We start from the raw sequence: 16,529 nt of genomic DNA on the forward strand, positions 1-16,529 counted from the left end.
GCCACCAACCAGCTCCCAAATCATGACACGGAGACTTATTAGTTATGAATGCTCAGCCTTATCTTAGCTCTTATTGTATCTGTTTCTCGTTATTTATGTTTTGCACCAGGGCTTTTTACATTTCCTTCCGGGTATCTCACTTTCCTGCTGTCTCTATGCCTGGCTGGCTGTCAGGAACCTGGCTTCTGTCCCCCGGCGTCTCCCCGCTTTTCTCCTTTGCTTCCGAGCCTAGATTTCTTCTTCTCCTATTTATTTCTTTTGCCTACCATCCCTGCCTATCCTTCTCTTGCCCAGCTATTGGCTGTTCACTTTTTAATTAGATCAATCAGGTGCCTTAGGCAGGCAAGGTGAAATAGCAACACACCTTTACATAATTAAACAGATGTAGCACAAACAAATGTAACACACCGTTACATGGTTAACAAATGCAGCCGAAACAAACATAACACACCTTTACATAGTTACCAAGTGCAGCCGAAACAAATGTAACACATCTTTACATGGCTGAATAATATTCCACAGCTTAATCAGAAGTAACACATCTTTACATAGTTAAATATTCCACAGAACTCACTGAATATTCCTACTGAGTCAAATTTAAAGTTGAGAAGACACACAGTCCTCTGGAAAAACCAAGGTGAAGGCCGGCAAAGATGGCCCAGAGGATAAAAACACTTGCCACACAAGCCTGATAAACTGAGTTCCAGGTAAGAGTGAAGCAATACTGCGAAGTTGCCCTCTGACCTTGACATGTGTGTTGTGGCCCACAAACACCCACACTCTTCTAAGGCATTAGGCTTTATGTACACACATGTACTTATACATTAATAATGAACATTTAGGAATTAGAAAAACCGAAATGAATAAGTCCAAACATACATTACCCAAAGGGGGTTATGATTCGAGCAATGTGGTTGGACTCAAAGGACAGATTATGAATCTCAGTCACGCACAAATCGCAATAAATTCATCTTCTGGAGGACAAGCTTAAAGTGGGGAAGGAAGGCGATAGTATCAGCGCCCTTATCATCGCTGTAACAAAATGCTTGACAAGGGCAGCTTAAGGAAAGACAGGTTGACTTGGGCTCACAGTTTGAGGGGATGACGTCCATCATGGCGGGGAAGGCTTGGTGAGGAGCAGCTGGAGCGTAGTGCAGCCACACCGCGTCCACAGCTGGAGCGTGGTGCAGCCACACCGCGTCCACAGCTGGAGCGTGGTGCAGCCACACCGCGTCCACAGCTGGAGCGTGGTGCAGCCACACCGCGTCCACAGCTGGAGCGTGGTGCAGCCACACCGCGTCCACAGCTGGAGCGTGGTGCAGCCACACCGCAGCCACAGCTGGAGAGTGGTGCAGCTGCATCACGTCCACAGCCGGAGCGTGGTACAGCCATACCACAGTCGCAGCTGGAGAGTGGTGCAGCCACACCACGTTCACAGTCTAGAAGCCATGATAGATGCTGGTGTTCTATTTCTTCTTTCCTTTATTCAATCGGGGATCCCCAGTCCATAGGATGGTGCTGCCCAGTCAGGGTAGATCTTCCTGCCTCAGCTAATGTTTTCTAGAAACATCTTTGCAAACATGGCTACAAGTTTGCCTCCCAGGTGACCCCAGATCCCATCAAGGTGACAAGATCAACCACCGCAGTCACAAATAATGCTCATGACTTGAGTATCTGCTGTAAAGGCACTGCTGTGTGGGAAGCCAGCCGCTGGATGCTCCATCCCCATACTGAGAATGTCTGGGACTTGACAATTGTTCTATTGATACCAGATTGTTGTCCTTAACTCTGGGAGCCTTTTCTGTCTTGCTAATTGATCTGAGCTGCAGCAGTGGAATAGCCTCCAGCATATGAAGGTGGCCCTCTTCAAGTTTATCCATCCCCCTCCCCAGTCCTCCTTTCCTCGCCTCCTTTTCTTTCTTTCTCTCGCCCTCCTCTTCTTTCTCCTCTTCCCTTTCCACCTCCTCTACACCAGGGATGAAAGCCAGAGCATTGTGTCCCCTCAGCGATGTTCTCACCCCTTCCCATAGCTCCTTAGTCTAACTACATCTTGGAAAACAGGCCAGGTGAAATGTAGGTTTGTGACTATGGTCAGCAGAGAGATCAACATGCAGGGCAATGAACCCAGAAGGATCGTGTCCCAAGCTTGCCCTGGTTTTCTTTGTCTACTGGCAATAAACCCGACGTGTGGATGTGCACATAGTTATCTTTTAATGGGGTTGTGAAAGTTAAGAGTTGCCTTTTGGGAGCTGGGTGGTGATGGTGCACGCTTTTAATCCCAGCACTCGGGAGGCAGAGGTGGGTGGATCTCTGTGAGTTCGAGGCCAGCCTGATCTATAGAGCAAGTTCCAGGACAGGCTCCAAAGCTACAGAGAAACCCTGTCTAGGGGAAAACAAAAAACAAAAAACAAAAAACAAGAGTTGTCTTTTGGAAACTGATATTCAAGGCTCTGATAATCTAATCAGATAAATAAGAACCACTTCTCTCAAAGCCTCCCACAAGGTCAAGGCTCCTTCGTTTCACATTATTTCTGGTTTTGTTTGACTGTCTCACTCTGTTTCTGAGACAGGGTCTCGATGTGACCTTTCTGCCTCCCTCTCCAGCTTCTAGAACGACAGACCCGTGTCCCTGAACTGAGCCCTGTCTTCCTTCGCTTCCGTTTCTTTGCAGAATCCCATACTGTTTTTTCCAAATGTAGGCTTTGCCTCTGCTCACAGTGGCTAAACTTAAAATCGGAAAGTAAATTCACTCAAGAAAATCAAAGCGAGGCGAAGTATCACCTTTATGTACTTAAAGTCCCTTCCCGTTTCAGTGTCCCACAGGCAGCTGGCCAGTCAGGGTCACACTGGCCTGTTGGCACTCAGCAGCAGAACAGTGAAGTTCTAACTCCTGGTAAAGAGCAGGGCGCCATTCAATAAAGAGGGCTTAGAACCAACAGCCCCGTCTCAAGTATTCCTTCCGCACAATAAACCGAAGATGAGAGAGTTATGATTCTCTGGGGTTCTGTCACTTGAAGCCACAATATTGGAGTAGACCCTGTCAGATGTGTCTTCATAGTTCTTTGTCCCCGGCTGACCCACATCCCCATGGGGTTGTGACGTAGACTTCAGGGCACAGTTTTCTGCCATTTGTAGCTCTTTCGAGGACTGTGTCATGTGTTAGCCAAGCTTACTAGCAGAATTTACTGACGCTTGAGGTCACTCTGAGCAGGGCAAAGGGGACTGGGTAAACTGATGAACTTGGTTTATGAACTGGCTTGTGTCTGGGGTGACTGTCCAAACTTGTGCTTTCTAATCAAATGACGAATGACCAGACTTTTGCTCAGCTCAGCAAATGTCTATGGCTTTCATTAGACTGGCCTGATTACAATAAGTTTACTGTAAATGGGTCACCCAAATAATTAGGTATAAGGTAGAACTGTGGGGACACTGAGTATCAAAATTCTATAAGCGTCTAATTCCAGGTGGATCTTTTTCACAGAATGAACGACCACCCTTGGTGGAGATCCTAATGCATTCACCGCCACTGTGTGTTTCCAGACACCGACCCTGGAATAGCACCGACAAACCTGCAATGGACTGCACTTTCAAGGGCTCTTGCGTACATCACCTCATCTGAGTTTGCTGTTGGCTCTAGGAATGGAATAGGCAGGTACGTCATGTCTAGTTCCATTATTAAAGGTGGATACCAAGACTCGGAATAAGCAAGCACATTTTCCAGCAGTGAGCTTCTTATCCGTGTAACCAGTACTGCCATCCACAGATGGCAGTGGTTAATTCTGTGTATCAATTGGTTGGACCGGAGAATGCCCATCTATGGTCATACGTCCTGGATGGGTCACTGAGGGCATGCCTGGATAAACTGAGTAAAGCCGACTTATTGTCTTTAAGATGGGTGGGGTCTCACTGGCTCAGTAGAAGACCCGAATAGAACAAAAGGCTGAGTCTGGGCGAAGTCTGGCTGCTGGGAGAGCATTCTGCCTCTTGCACCTGAATTAAAGCTGGGAGTGCACACACTTCTAAATCCTGGCACTTGGGAGGATTGGGAGGCCCTGGCTAACCTGAGCTAAAAGTGAAACCTTATCACCAAGTAAAACAAGAGCCTGGGTTGCAGCTCAGTTGGTAGGGGGCTCACTTGGGATTCACACAGTGCACAACACCATGCATGGCGGCGCACATCTGCAACACCAGCCTCTAAGGTGTAAGGATCAGAAGTTCATGATCATCCTCAGCTACATTGGGAGTTCAAGGCCAGCCTGGGCCACATAAGACCCTCTCTGCCTCCTGAGTGCTGGGATTAAAGGCGTGCACCACCACTGCCTGGCAAATTTGTCAGTTCTTATAAACTATTTCTTGTAACAAATGTCTCTGGACTCTCTCTCTCTCTCTCTCTCTCTCTCTCTCTCTCTCTCTCTCTCTCCATGTGTAAAATGTTCTCTTCTGTTTGATTAGCTATATTTCTCCAGAGCATCCTAGGACACCAGGTCTTTCAAATTGGTCGATGTTCTTACTGACACTTCCTTTGGAGCACTGCTGCCTGGGTAGAGAGAGGTCCTGGCTCTAGTGAGTCAACTCAACATCATGTTTCGGCCTGGCCTTCACCCCAGAACTGGATTTAGGGACTCAGACATCAGCAGTACAGCTGGAGAAGGAAGACTTCTCATCTTCGCAAAGACCATGCTCCTTCGCTAAGGTGCAGCGCGTACCCAAGGGCTCCTGATGAAAGACCTCGTTGCTTTGCCCGTACCGAGTGCAGTAAGAACCATTAGCAGGAATACTGAGGTGTAATGTGGGATGACCTTTTGTGAATGTGTTGCTCTTATTGGTTAATGAATAAAGCTGCTTTGGCCTATGGCAGGGCAGAATAGAGCCAGACTAGAAGAGATAGAGAGAGAAAGCAGGTGGAGTCAAGGAGATGCCATAGACCTGCAGGAGGAAGAAGATGCCGGAACTTGTACTGGTAGCCACAGCCTCGTGGTAATACACAGAATAATAGAAAAGGGTTAATTTAAGATGTAACAGCTAAACTAGGAATACACTTAAGCTATTGGCCAAGCAGTGTTGTAATTAATATAGTTTCTGTGATTATTCAGGTCTAGGCGGCTGGGAAATGAACAAGCAGTCTCGGTTTACTAAGGTGACTTTTCTCAGCCGCTCCAGGCAAGGAATCTGACTCTCCTGAAGGGCCCATGCAGGTCCTGTGTGTCTTCATCTGTTAGATTTTATCCCTGTCCTGTTTAAAACAAAACCAAAACCCGCAATGGGAAGAATCTACGTGCCACAGCTGTTTTTGTCTTGTGACGCTGGGCATGTGCTGGAAAGGTAGTCTACCCCTGAATGCTGTTGGCTGTCTTTAGGTTTGGAATGTGAGCTAAGTGGCCCTTCCCGCACTGGCACAGAATGGCAGGGGCAGCTGGCAGCATTTCAGGGCTGTTGTCCGTTTCCTGCATGTCATGTAACTCTTCCTGCAGTTGCAAAGGCTGCCTTGATTCAATTTTCAGTTTAGCAAATTGAGCCCCTGCTTTGTGCAAGAGGCTGTGCTAGATGCTTGGGCAAGACACAGAGGCTCCTAGTCCTTATGGAGTTTTGCAGTCAAGGAAAAAACAGAGACATTAGGCAATTTCAGTAAAGGGCAATGATTATGGTGAGAGCAGAAATGTCAAGGGAAAAGGGCAGGAAAACATTGCCCACATGAAGTAGGATGTAAGGCTCAGTGCTTGGACACAGGGCAAGGAGTGGGGGGGACTGGTAGAAGCCTAGTGGTGCTGGGTATTGGGGACCTTCGCAGGGCCCCAAGCCTGTTGACTACCAAGCACCTGCAATGTGGCTGGCCCCAGGTAGAATGTGCTGGAAGCATGGAAGAATGCATTTCTAAGCTTAGTTCCAGAAAAAACGGACTATAGATTGGTAGAAATTATATGGGCTCAGTGAAGAAATATTTTAGATATTCAGGGTTAATGTTAAATTAGTTCTCATTTTTTTTTACTTCTTTGATGTGACTACTAGAAAATAATTTGAGACAGGGTTTGACTCTGTAGCACTGGCTAGCCTGGCACTCCGTAGCCTGGCACTCGGGTCAAGCAGACTGGCCTTGCATTTGCACCCACCCTCACTAGTGCTGGAGTTGAAGGGGGCCCAGCGGGGCTGAAAATTTGAATTGCATGATTGGGACTTCTCAGGGTGTGTTGTTGCAGGCAGTGGCTCACACCTGGAGGCCCATGCAGGAGGGAGGCTCAGGCAACATTGCAACAGCATAAAGCCAGCTTGGGCTCCAACAAGTCCTCCTGCATGCCTGTGGTCTCTGCACATAGGGGTGGAGGCCAGAAGGTCAGGCACTCCAGGACAGCCTGGAATACCTGTCTCAAAAAAGTTAAGAAGGGAAGTCAGTATCCAGACTTCATCCTTTGTGCACGGCAAGTGTTTAAAATGTTTTAAACAGAGGTGATCCGGTCCGGTTTTCCTTTTCCAAAGGGAAAGACTAGTGACAGAAAATCAGGGAGGGGCTGTGAGGTGACAGATCTGAGTTAGCAGGGTGGGGCTGGCAGAGAAATCTCTCCAGCTTTGGCCACAAGCCTGTCTCCAAAAACCAAAACAGAAAGTAAAACCCCACCTCTTTAGAAAGCTGAGACAGGGATGGCAAGGCCAAGGCCAGGCTGCCACAGTGAGACTGTTTCCCACCCCTCAAAACAGTCACAACTGTTACTCCCGGAGGCGGGGAGGATGGGTTGAATCCCCATCACAGACTCCCCAACCCTTTCAAACACAATGGTTAGTGCCCAGAGCTAACAAGGGATCACTCACAAATTCCATAACTTAGGGAACAGCGTGCATAGCCACAAACCCATACTGACAGGACTAACAAAGTAGATGAACGAACATATAATGAAGGAATTAGCATACCACAGTAACTTTCTTAGGGAAGATTCATACAGGGTAGGCAGAAACCAACCAACCAATGGGGAGGTCTGAGCAAAAACAGGTTGTCTGGACTTGGAATAGTGATGCATACCCAATCCTAGCATTCCAGAGGCAGAACTACTGCAAGTTTGAGGAAAGTCTGGGTTACGGTGAGACTCAGTCTCAAAAAGTGAGTCAGATGTTAGACCAGGGGTTAACTTGTTCTTTGTAATGTTCTCACGAGCACAGTGAGATTTTTTTGGTCAACTAAAATAGTGACCTTATAAATACCACACCCTATTTACAACTTGCCGTGTAAGTACCCAGCAGTATGCCCACTGAGGCTAAGGTAGCACTTCTTGGTCTGAGTGACTTTACCTTGGAGACTAGGTCAGCATCTTTCTCGTCGGCCACAGCGCTTGCACTGCATATAAACTCACTGTGATCTAGTTAACTCCAGTGTACTTAACAAGGTTTCACTGAGGGTCAGAGCTACATCTGAACTTTAAATTATCAAAATGTACAAGAATATACAAAACTAAAACGTGAACTGACTGGTGGCTCACACCTTAAACCCTAGCACGTGGGAGGCAGAGGCTGGAGGGCCATCTCAAAAACAACCAAATGCCCCAAAATCATTTCTTTAACTAGCTGGCTCACCTAGCATCTCATCAAAGAAACCTGGCCTCAGGTTCCAATTGAGAGATGAGACAGAGAATGGAGTTTAACAAATCAACAAACCCACTGTTTATACCAAAGGAAACTCTTTATTGTAAACAAGGTATAAAGTACAACAAAAAATATTGTGCAAATTGGAACTCATGATTCATCATTTTTTTAAGAAAATTTTTTTCAAGGGTTCAAGTTTGCATGTCAGAAACCTACACCCAGGATACAGAAACAGTTTAAATGGGAGGTATAGCGAGTTTTTCACTATAGATTTTCAACAATTTACCTTTACTACCAAGTGAATTATCTATCCACTTTACACCACAACTCACTGTTCTAGGCTGGGGACGCAGCTTGGTGGGAGAGCACTTGCAGAACACATGCGAGGCCCTGGGTCCGACCCCCAGAACTGCAGTGTAACCACGCGTGACAAAGTCTCAGTGAGTTCCGAAGGTGCCCACACACTGTGGTGGCTGAGAGCACACCTGCATCGTGAACATCGTTTCAGGTTGGAAGTGAATGTTCTAATGACAGTTCTTCTACCTATCTATTCCCACAGCCTGAAAAACTCTACTATAAATAAAGAGGAAAATGGTCCATCTGTAACGGCTGTTAATTTTCTAATTTGAAAAAGCACACAGTGTATCTTTGACGTAAGTGTCCTTTATGATGACACAAAGCCATCTTTCTCAGGAGTTATCTCAGATTCGACATCCCTTCTCATCAATACATACTTTCATCTTCAGGGTTTTTTTCCTAAACAAAGTGCAGCGTATCTTACTTAAGTCTACAGAAAACACATTGGTATACAATTTCCAAATCTACACGAGAAACTGCAGGCAAACTAAAACCTAAAGTAGAGTAAAATGCCTAAATGTTAAAACTTTCAAAATAAAAAATGCACGAAGAAAAATATTTTAGCTGTGCTTCCAAGCAATTAAATTAATGAGGGTTCCAACTCTTTGACTCCCCCTTAACAATGTACAGTTGTCCAACTTTAAATACCAACAACAGTGGGGAAATGACACTTTTAGATATACTTACTACTAACCACACCCGTGGAGGGGACTGAAGGACGATAACTCCAGGAGAAGACGGCATCTCTGTGGAGCACAAGCTCATTCCCCAGCTCCACCTCTGTACCGGAACTTCCTAACTCCAGATTCTTGAATCCAATGCTTTAAAGAACCACATGGCCAAGCTGGCCTCAAGTATAAACTGCAAAAACTAAGTACCAATGCGGACATGATTCAAGATCTGTGCTGACCTCATCCGAAACCTTCATCGCTATTCAAAGGAGTAAAAGCTCTCTCATCTCTGTGTGGTAAGAAATGAAACCTGCCCTTCTGTGACCTGCCTGCGGCCGAAGCACTGGCCATCTAACCCAGGCTGGCCCTCCCCAGGCCAGGGGGCTTCTGCTTTGGCCCCTGCTGGAGGACCACAGACTCGCAGAAGCATCTCGACACCATCGCTGGCTCCTGACTGACCAAAGTTAGTTCTGATTCTTCATCCTGTGGCCTGTCACTGTGCAGAAGCGGGGGTCGGAGGTAGAGCGGCATCACTTAGCTTGCTCACTTCCATCTGCCAGTTTGGGAGCTTCTTGGCTGATAGGTGGCGCCGGGCGTGCTTGGTCAAATGGTCACTCCTCATGAACCGACGATCGCACATAGGACAGGCAAATTTCTTCTCGCCCGTGTGGGTCCGCCGGTGCCTGGACAGTTCATCAGAGCGAGCAAACCTCCTCTCACACCCTTTCCAGCTGCAGCTGAAAGGCTTCTCCCCTGAAACAAAGACAGCCAGACGGTTACTATCCCGACGAACCTCTAGACTGAACATCCTACCACATCTAGAGCTGTACGTGGAGACATCATTTAAAACTGAAAGCTAATCACTTTACAGATTACCGGAGTACATGCTAGATGTGCTTGGCGTGGCGCCTTAAGTCCCAGCGCTTGGGAGCCGGAGATGATCACACATTCCCAGATGTGTGCTGCTGCTGCTTTTGGCTCCACCCCCCAAATGCACCACGCAGACCAGGGACAAATTTAACAATTTTAAAGATACTTTATCATATGCAAAGCAAACCCTTCAATATACAAGTTTGTACTTGTGATTGTGGACTAACCCCACGTGCGTACTCATCGCTAAGACAACACACACGTGTGCAGTACCTGTGTGTGTTCTCACGTGGGCCTTCAGGTGGGAACTTTTAAAGTAGGTCTTGCCGCAGCCAGGATGGCTACAGACGTGACTCCTCACTCTGGACGAGTCCATCTGCGGAGTGACTCTTGCTGCCGAAGGAGAGAACCCGGGCGCCGGGGCGATGGGGGACAGTCTGGTGCCATTGGGGCTCACCACCGTAGGTTTCGGGCTCTGCACAACAGGCTGAGGAACGACGAACATGACGGTGCCCTTGGGCACCTGGGTGCCCATGAACAACACAGGGGGGCAGACAGCTGGTGGCTGGCTGGCTGGAGAGCTGGGGACAACTGTGGTCACCAGAGAGTTGTTTGCAGGAAGGGGAACCATCTGGCAGATGACAGGCAGAGGTGGCACGCCCGCAGGGGACACTGTAGGTGAAGGGACCAAGACAGACTTCTGCAATGGGGACGCAGGAGCCGGCTGAGACCGACAAATGACTGTCTCTGAGGACGGCACAGCAGAGTCACACGGCGGGGCGGCACCTGCCTTCTCGTCACCCTCTGCCGGTGCGTTTGGCTCACATTTGGATCTGTTTGGTGGCACGGCTGCGCAGGGTATGTTCTTTCGTGAAGCCTCGGTATTTAGGTGGGTTCTTCTCCGGAAAGAACTGTCCTGATGGCTGAGGATGCTAGCTGCTTTCACAGGGCAGGAGTGGTGGGTACAGAGCTGGGCATCAGCTGTGTGACGGATGACACTTGTTGCTTGAGCCTTAGGGAGGGGAGGGGCCGCCATAGGACTCTTTTCTTCCTCTTTGGGAGGAGCAGCAATGGGAGCTTTGGGGGCATCGGAGAATGATTTGAAGTGGCCAGTAGATGGCGCTGGTGCCATCAGAGTTGACACTTGAGAGGGTTCAAAGTCAGAGGGGCTGTAAGGCGGAGTCAGACACTACAAAGAGAAACACCAGCAACACTGTGAGATAGAATTCGTTTATGTGAATACTAAAAAATGCTGCAATTTACACCCACTTAAGAATACTCACAAACGCTGGGATCGTGTGAAGGTCGGGTGTCCCTGGCAGCAAGCTCTCCTCCTCTGAGGTGTCAGACACTGGAGTGACAGGCCTGGTCTCAAGGAATTTCTTAAAACCATGCTTCCAGTCACAGCTCATAGACACCAGCGCCTCCACAGCCTCAAAGTCACTCTTCTCCGTCTTGTTCCAGGGGTACACGCTCTCTCTCAGCTTTTCAGACATCAGCTCCATCTTCTCTTCCTGTACAAACCAACGTTAAACTTCATCAGCATTCCAGCTACTCAGGTGACAGGGATGTACAAACTTTTTGTTTTCAAAACACGCTTTGACGTTAAAGGATGCCACCTTACCGCAGCAAGGGAACCAAGACCAGGGTTGGTTGGTCCTAAGGTGCAGTTTGACTTAAAGCAAACTACTCCCAAGTTAATACTTACATCCAGTTATCTGAAACTGATAACTTCATTACAAAAGGTCAAGTAAAATAAATAGGGGAGGGGATCTAGCCAGGCACCTCAAAAACAAAACACAGAACAATCCAAGGCGGGAAAAACCCAGGTTTATTTTGGGCAAGTTTCAAGCTCTCCATCTCTATTACTTTACTGGATCTATCCAACACAACGGGACCAGATAGGCATAAAAATCGATGTGCTGAGAATTTGCAAAACAAACAAACCAAAAACAAACTCCTCAGACTGCACAAGTTGATTTAAACTAATTTAAAACACACCTTGGTAAGAGTTTGTTTGTGCAACTCCACTAAGAGTTCCTTGAGCTGCATTTCAAAAGAAACACCTACTATCTCTATTTTCCTTTTTAAACCTTCCAAATCCTCTGATCAATGCAGAGGCTGCAAAAATTATGAAGTCTTCTAAACTGGGGGAAGGGGGGACATAGAACAAGAGCTCAAGGCCAACTTGGGCCATATAGCAAGTTCAGGGCCAGACTCACTCAAAAAGACAGAGCAAAACTAACAAATAAAATTTAATTGTAAAGATAGTCTTAAATCTTAAAAAAAAAAAAACACAAAAAACCAGAACTCTATCTTCCTAATGAGGGTGTGGGGGAAACAGACATTGTTCTTGGACTATTACTAACAACGTCATTGCATAATCGTTCGCGCCTTTATGTAAGCTGCCATGCGAAGCCTAAGTGTAAAAAGCCTCTAGAGGCACCGACGCAAAGAAAGGGGTGGAAAAAAGGCAGGCAGGCAGGGGTGAAGAATGTGCGCCGGGAAGGGAAGCTGGGAGGGGGGCAAAGAGCCGGTGCGAGGCAGGAAAGGGAAGCCTGGCGGGGGCGGGGCGCGGGAGGCCGGCGGGGGAGATCCTTGCTGGCGGGGACCAACGGATGGGGCCGCCCTAACCTCAATGAGGCTGGCGGGTGAGTCACCGGGAAGCCTGCCCGCCGCGCGCACGTCCCCGCGCCCCACCCCTGCCATTGGCCAGCCGGCCTGCGGCCCGTGCCCGGATTGGCTGGGCGGCCCCGGGTGGGCGGGGGCGCGAGGAGGAGGAGGGGGCCGAGGCATGTGAACAAAGCGTGATCAGCGGCTGCTCCGGCCGGCGCAGGAAACGTGAACTGGGAATTGCCGCGCCGTCACCTTTCCCCTACTTCCTGAGCTCGGCCCCCGCCCCCGCTCGCCCGCCCGCCCGGGGAGGGGCCGCGGGCGCCGCCGCCAACCGCTCGCCAGTGCGCACCGGGCGGCGCGAGGGCTGGGCGGTGTCGGCTCCGGAGGCGCCCGCCCCTTCCCACTGCCCCCTCCCCGAGCCGCGGTTCCCTTAGGAACCGACAGCAGGGCCGGGTCTCGTTCCCGCCCCTGGCGGAGGCCGGGGCTGGGTCACTCGGGGACGAGGAGCTCCCCGGGTGCACCCTCTCGCCGCCCATGCCCGGGCCTCCGCCTCAGCTGCGGGAGGAGGAGCCGGGTCCCCGCGGAAGCACGACCGCCGCCCTCCTCCCGGGAACGACCGATCCGAGCCCCGGGCGCTCCGCCCACTCGGCCCGCGGGACCTCGACCCACCCGCGTCTCCCGCAGGCGCCAGGCGCCCCCTCGCTGCTGCTTCCGGCAGCCCCGGACCCCTCGCACGCCGCCTCTCTGCAGGCTCCCAGACGTGCGGGCGCCCACGGGCACGGGCTCCCCGCCTCGACACGCGGCCCCCGCGTCTCGCGGTCCCTGCTCCCCCGCCCAGCTGTCGGGCTCCAAGGCAGGGCCCTGCCCCCCCTTCCCTGCCGAGAGTAATCCACCGGCGGCCACCTGCCTCCAGGGATGGGAGTCCCCTCCCGACGTCAGCGGGGGTGCGCGTCCCCCCCCCCGGCGCCCAGAGACCCCGCGTGCCATCCACCTCCCCCAGCCCCGGGCGACCCCAGCTGTGTGGTCCCCACCTGGCAGCACCCCCTCTCCTGCCTCCCCGACGATCAGGCGCCCGCCTCTCGGGCAGGACTCCTGAGCAGTCCTTGCCACCGCGGGTCGCACTCCTGGTGCAGACAGGGGCATCTCCCGCCAGCTCCAGGTGCAGGGCGCCCCCTCCAGCGTAACTGTGCTTCCAGGGAGGCAGCCCCCCTTTCCTGCTCACTCTCCTCCTCGGGTCTCCCCGCGATGCGCTCCCCCTTGTCTGCTGGACACCCAGGGACAAGATCGCTGTCCCCTGGTGCGGGTCCCAGGCTTCCCCTTAGGGAAGACCCCTCCTCTGCACACGCCCTCGATGATTGACCCAGCCTGCAGGAAGGGAATCCCTACAGGACCCCTGCTGCAGCCTGGGTCCTCGTCAGGCGTGGCTGCTGGAGAAGACTCGGGCTTCGCGCCCCGGCTGGGAAGGACCAGCATCCCCAGGTGACTTACCGAAGTCTGCTGGAGTGAAGCGCCGAAGTTGAGCATGGTCGGGCTGCCCGGGCGGTCGCAGGGTGCGAGCTGTGCCTCTCGCTGAGCCTGGCTGTGCTGGCTGAGGAGCCACAGACGGGCGCGCTGGAGACACTAGACGTCGACGCCGCCGCGCTCCGCGCCGTCTGCCCCCCTCCCCATTCAGGTAGCCGCTCTGCCTGCCCCGCGCCGCGGGGCGGGGGAGGGGGCGGGGCCTGGCGCCGGCCAATCAACGGCAAAGGTGTGTGAGGCTTCGGCCAATGGGCTGGCGGGGCCACGCGTGATCAGCGGCTGCCCGGCTGCAAGAAGCTCTGTCAGTGGAGCGTGTACACAAGCCGAGGCGCCGTGTTCCCTCGGTCCTGCCCCGGGGAAACTCCGGGGACCACCTGACTCGGGACGCCCCGCGCCCACCCCTCGTCTCTCAGCCCTCCCGTCCCCGCCCATGCGTGCCCGGGGGCGGCGCCGCCGGTGGGGGCAGAGCCGAGAGCGGGCGCGGTGGCGGGCGGCGTCCAGGCTTTGCGGAGAGCCGGCCCCACGTGGGGGGTGGGGTAGGGAGGGGAGGAGAGGGGAGGGAAAGCCCGCTCCGCCCGGTCCCCCTTGGCGCCCGCGGTCTCCGGGCCCCGCCAGGGAGTGGGCGGGACCCCGAGCGAGCGAGCAGGGGAGGGAGGCGGAGGCCGCGAGCGCGGGGCCGAGCCTGGAGGTTTCCTCTGCCAGCGGGGTCCTCGTGGGTCTGGCGTGGAGGCAAGAGCCCGGTGGACCACCGAGCTGGCGGCATCTCTGAGCGTTGGCCGGGCTTTGTCGCTCTGAGCCGCGAGGACGGGGGAACCAGTGCGCGGCGGTGGCGGGGAGCCCTGTCACGGAGCAGACACCTGCTCGCACTCGCCGCCCACGCCCCGGCGGCGGGCGCTGGCTCGCCCTCCCATCTGCAGCACAGACAACCGGCAGCAAGGCCCGCCTCTGCGCGTCCCTCCCGTCCTTCCTCCTGGGGCGCCGGTGTGGGGACTGCGGGAAGCCCGGACCGTACACGAGGCTGGTAGCTTGGCCCGGAGCCCTAGACCCGAGCTCTCGGTGGCAGAACCGAGTTTGAACTTGGTGTTGTCACAGTTTAAAATACAGTGCCCGTGCGAGCTGGCAGGGTGGACCCCTGCCTCCGCCTTGCCAGGAAACCGTTTGGTGGGATGGGGCGAGGAAAGAGGGCCTGAAGGTGGGATTCCTGCCCGGGTGCCTGCCCGCTCCACCACTCCCGGGTTTGGAAGCCGCCCGCGTGCAGCGCAGCAGTCGGGGCGGGGGCTGTGGCCTCCTGGTCCCAGAGCTCTCGGCTCCTCTTTGGCGTCCCGTTGCCCTGCCCCCCTTGACCGTTTGTGCGGGTTCACAGCAGCTGCTGGAGCCGGAGGCAGTGATAACGGGGCTTAAAGCAAGCTAAAGATTTCTATCTTCTCCCTTGGACAGGCGGGTCGCGAGACAAAAGTCACTGCCCCCACAGCGATCTTTCTCAGCCCGCACGACTGAAAGGGCTCATGCTGTCCCTGTCACCCCAGGATGGGTAAGGGAGGGAACTGTTTTAGAGACCGCCAACTCTACCACCATCCCATGGCTCCTTCTGGTATACCTAAATTCAGCCATCAACAAGAGTAATGATAATACCGTGGGCCAGAGAGGCCCTGGGTGGGGGTGGGGGAAGATGACTGAATGGCCTCCTGTCACTGCCTGCTCTGAATCCGCTGGAGGAGCGCCAGCTCAGCAACCCAGGCAGCTCTTCCTGCCTCCCTCCACCCGGTGCCCCTGCTTCAGTCTGCAGGAGTGTCCCTCCCTGCAGGCTTCCTTCCGCTTGGGCTGGCCCATCCTGTTGATCTGAGCCTGAAGGGTTGGAGCAGCTGGCCTGGGCACCTGCTGCAGCGCAGGAAGCTCCTGTGTGTGCCCAGCGGCACGCCTGCCCGCCTGTCTTCCTGTCAGGGAGCCGCCCCCTGGAGTGGTCACAGCCAGACCCACCAAGCCTGAACCCTGTGTCTTCCAGAATGTGGTGCTGCTGGCGTGGTGCCCCCCACCCCCCGCTGAGTTGTAGGGATCTTTCCGGACTTAGGGTGACCACTACAGGAAAGAGGAGAGAAGGGTAAGAGGAGCGGGTCGTGGAGGCACATCCTGGGGATTCAGAGAAAGCTTTTCCCCAGGCACTTCAGACCCAACACTACCAAATCTAAAACCGGTTCTGTGCGCTCTTAGAGTTAGTTCCTCATTGCACATCCAGCCACTGTCACCTCCCTCAAAAACTTAAGTGGGATCCTGTTGGTCCCCAGCTCCGTGCAGCTTTGGCGCAGAAACACCTACTGTCTGCTTGGCAGTGTTGTCTGCCTGCCTTCACCCTCCTCCCCTCTTGTCTTAGAATCCAGGGTCTCTTTGTGTAGTCCTGGCTGGCCTGACGCTTGCCATGTAGAACACAGTGCTGGCTAATTCAGGCCAACCCTCCTGCCTCAGCCTCCCAGGTGTTGGGATAATGGGCACCAGGCAGACACCTGGCTAAGGTTTTCACCTCTTGCTTGGATGAAGCTGTTTCTGTCCGTAATCTCGGGACATCCACCCACACCCCAGCTTGTTTTCCAGTGCCCAGATTCAATGCTAAAACCTAAGGTTCGATCACAACCCTCCCTACTGAAATAGATGACTGACCTTGGCCTATTACAGGAAATCAAAGGCCACCCCTTTATGAACTAGGAGTCCCAGGTACTTTCTCAACCTTTCCAACCGTCTGCCAAATTCTCCCCGTGCCCATAGCCCCCATATAGTGCACTTTCACGGCTCCATGCCGCACCCCCATCCAATAAACACGGTTACTCATGCCTCCGATCATTTATCCACTGCATCCAACGAATGTTCCTGAGAATCTGTGTGTTCTGGGCTGGCCAGTAGATGGGCCTTGAACTCTTTGATTCTCCTGTCTCTACCCTC

At 52.8% G+C, this 16,529-nt stretch overlaps 1 protein-coding gene across 1 annotated transcript; it reads right to left on the minus strand.

The window, feature by feature from the left end:
- Nucleotides 1-7,644: 7,644 nt before the first annotated feature.
- On the minus strand, nt 7,645-13,754 carry Klf10 (KLF transcription factor 10). The gene is made up of 4 exons (XM_085679078.2): nt 13,569-13,754; nt 10,748-10,978; nt 9,738-10,653; nt 7,645-9,347 (listed from the first exon to the last, which is right to left on the minus strand). The coding sequence occupies exons 1-4, from the start codon at nt 13,602-13,604 to the stop codon at nt 9,088-9,090; spliced, it is 1,443 nt and encodes a 480-aa protein (XP_085535204.2). The 5' UTR covers nt 13,605-13,754; the 3' UTR covers nt 7,645-9,087.
- Nucleotides 13,755-16,529: the final 2,775 nt, after the last annotated feature.

This window comes from Myodes glareolus, chromosome 19 (assembly GCF_982192425.1).
Source record: "Myodes glareolus chromosome 19, mMyoGla1.1, whole genome shotgun sequence".
NCBI lineage: Eukaryota > Metazoa > Chordata > Mammalia > Rodentia > Cricetidae > Myodes > Myodes glareolus.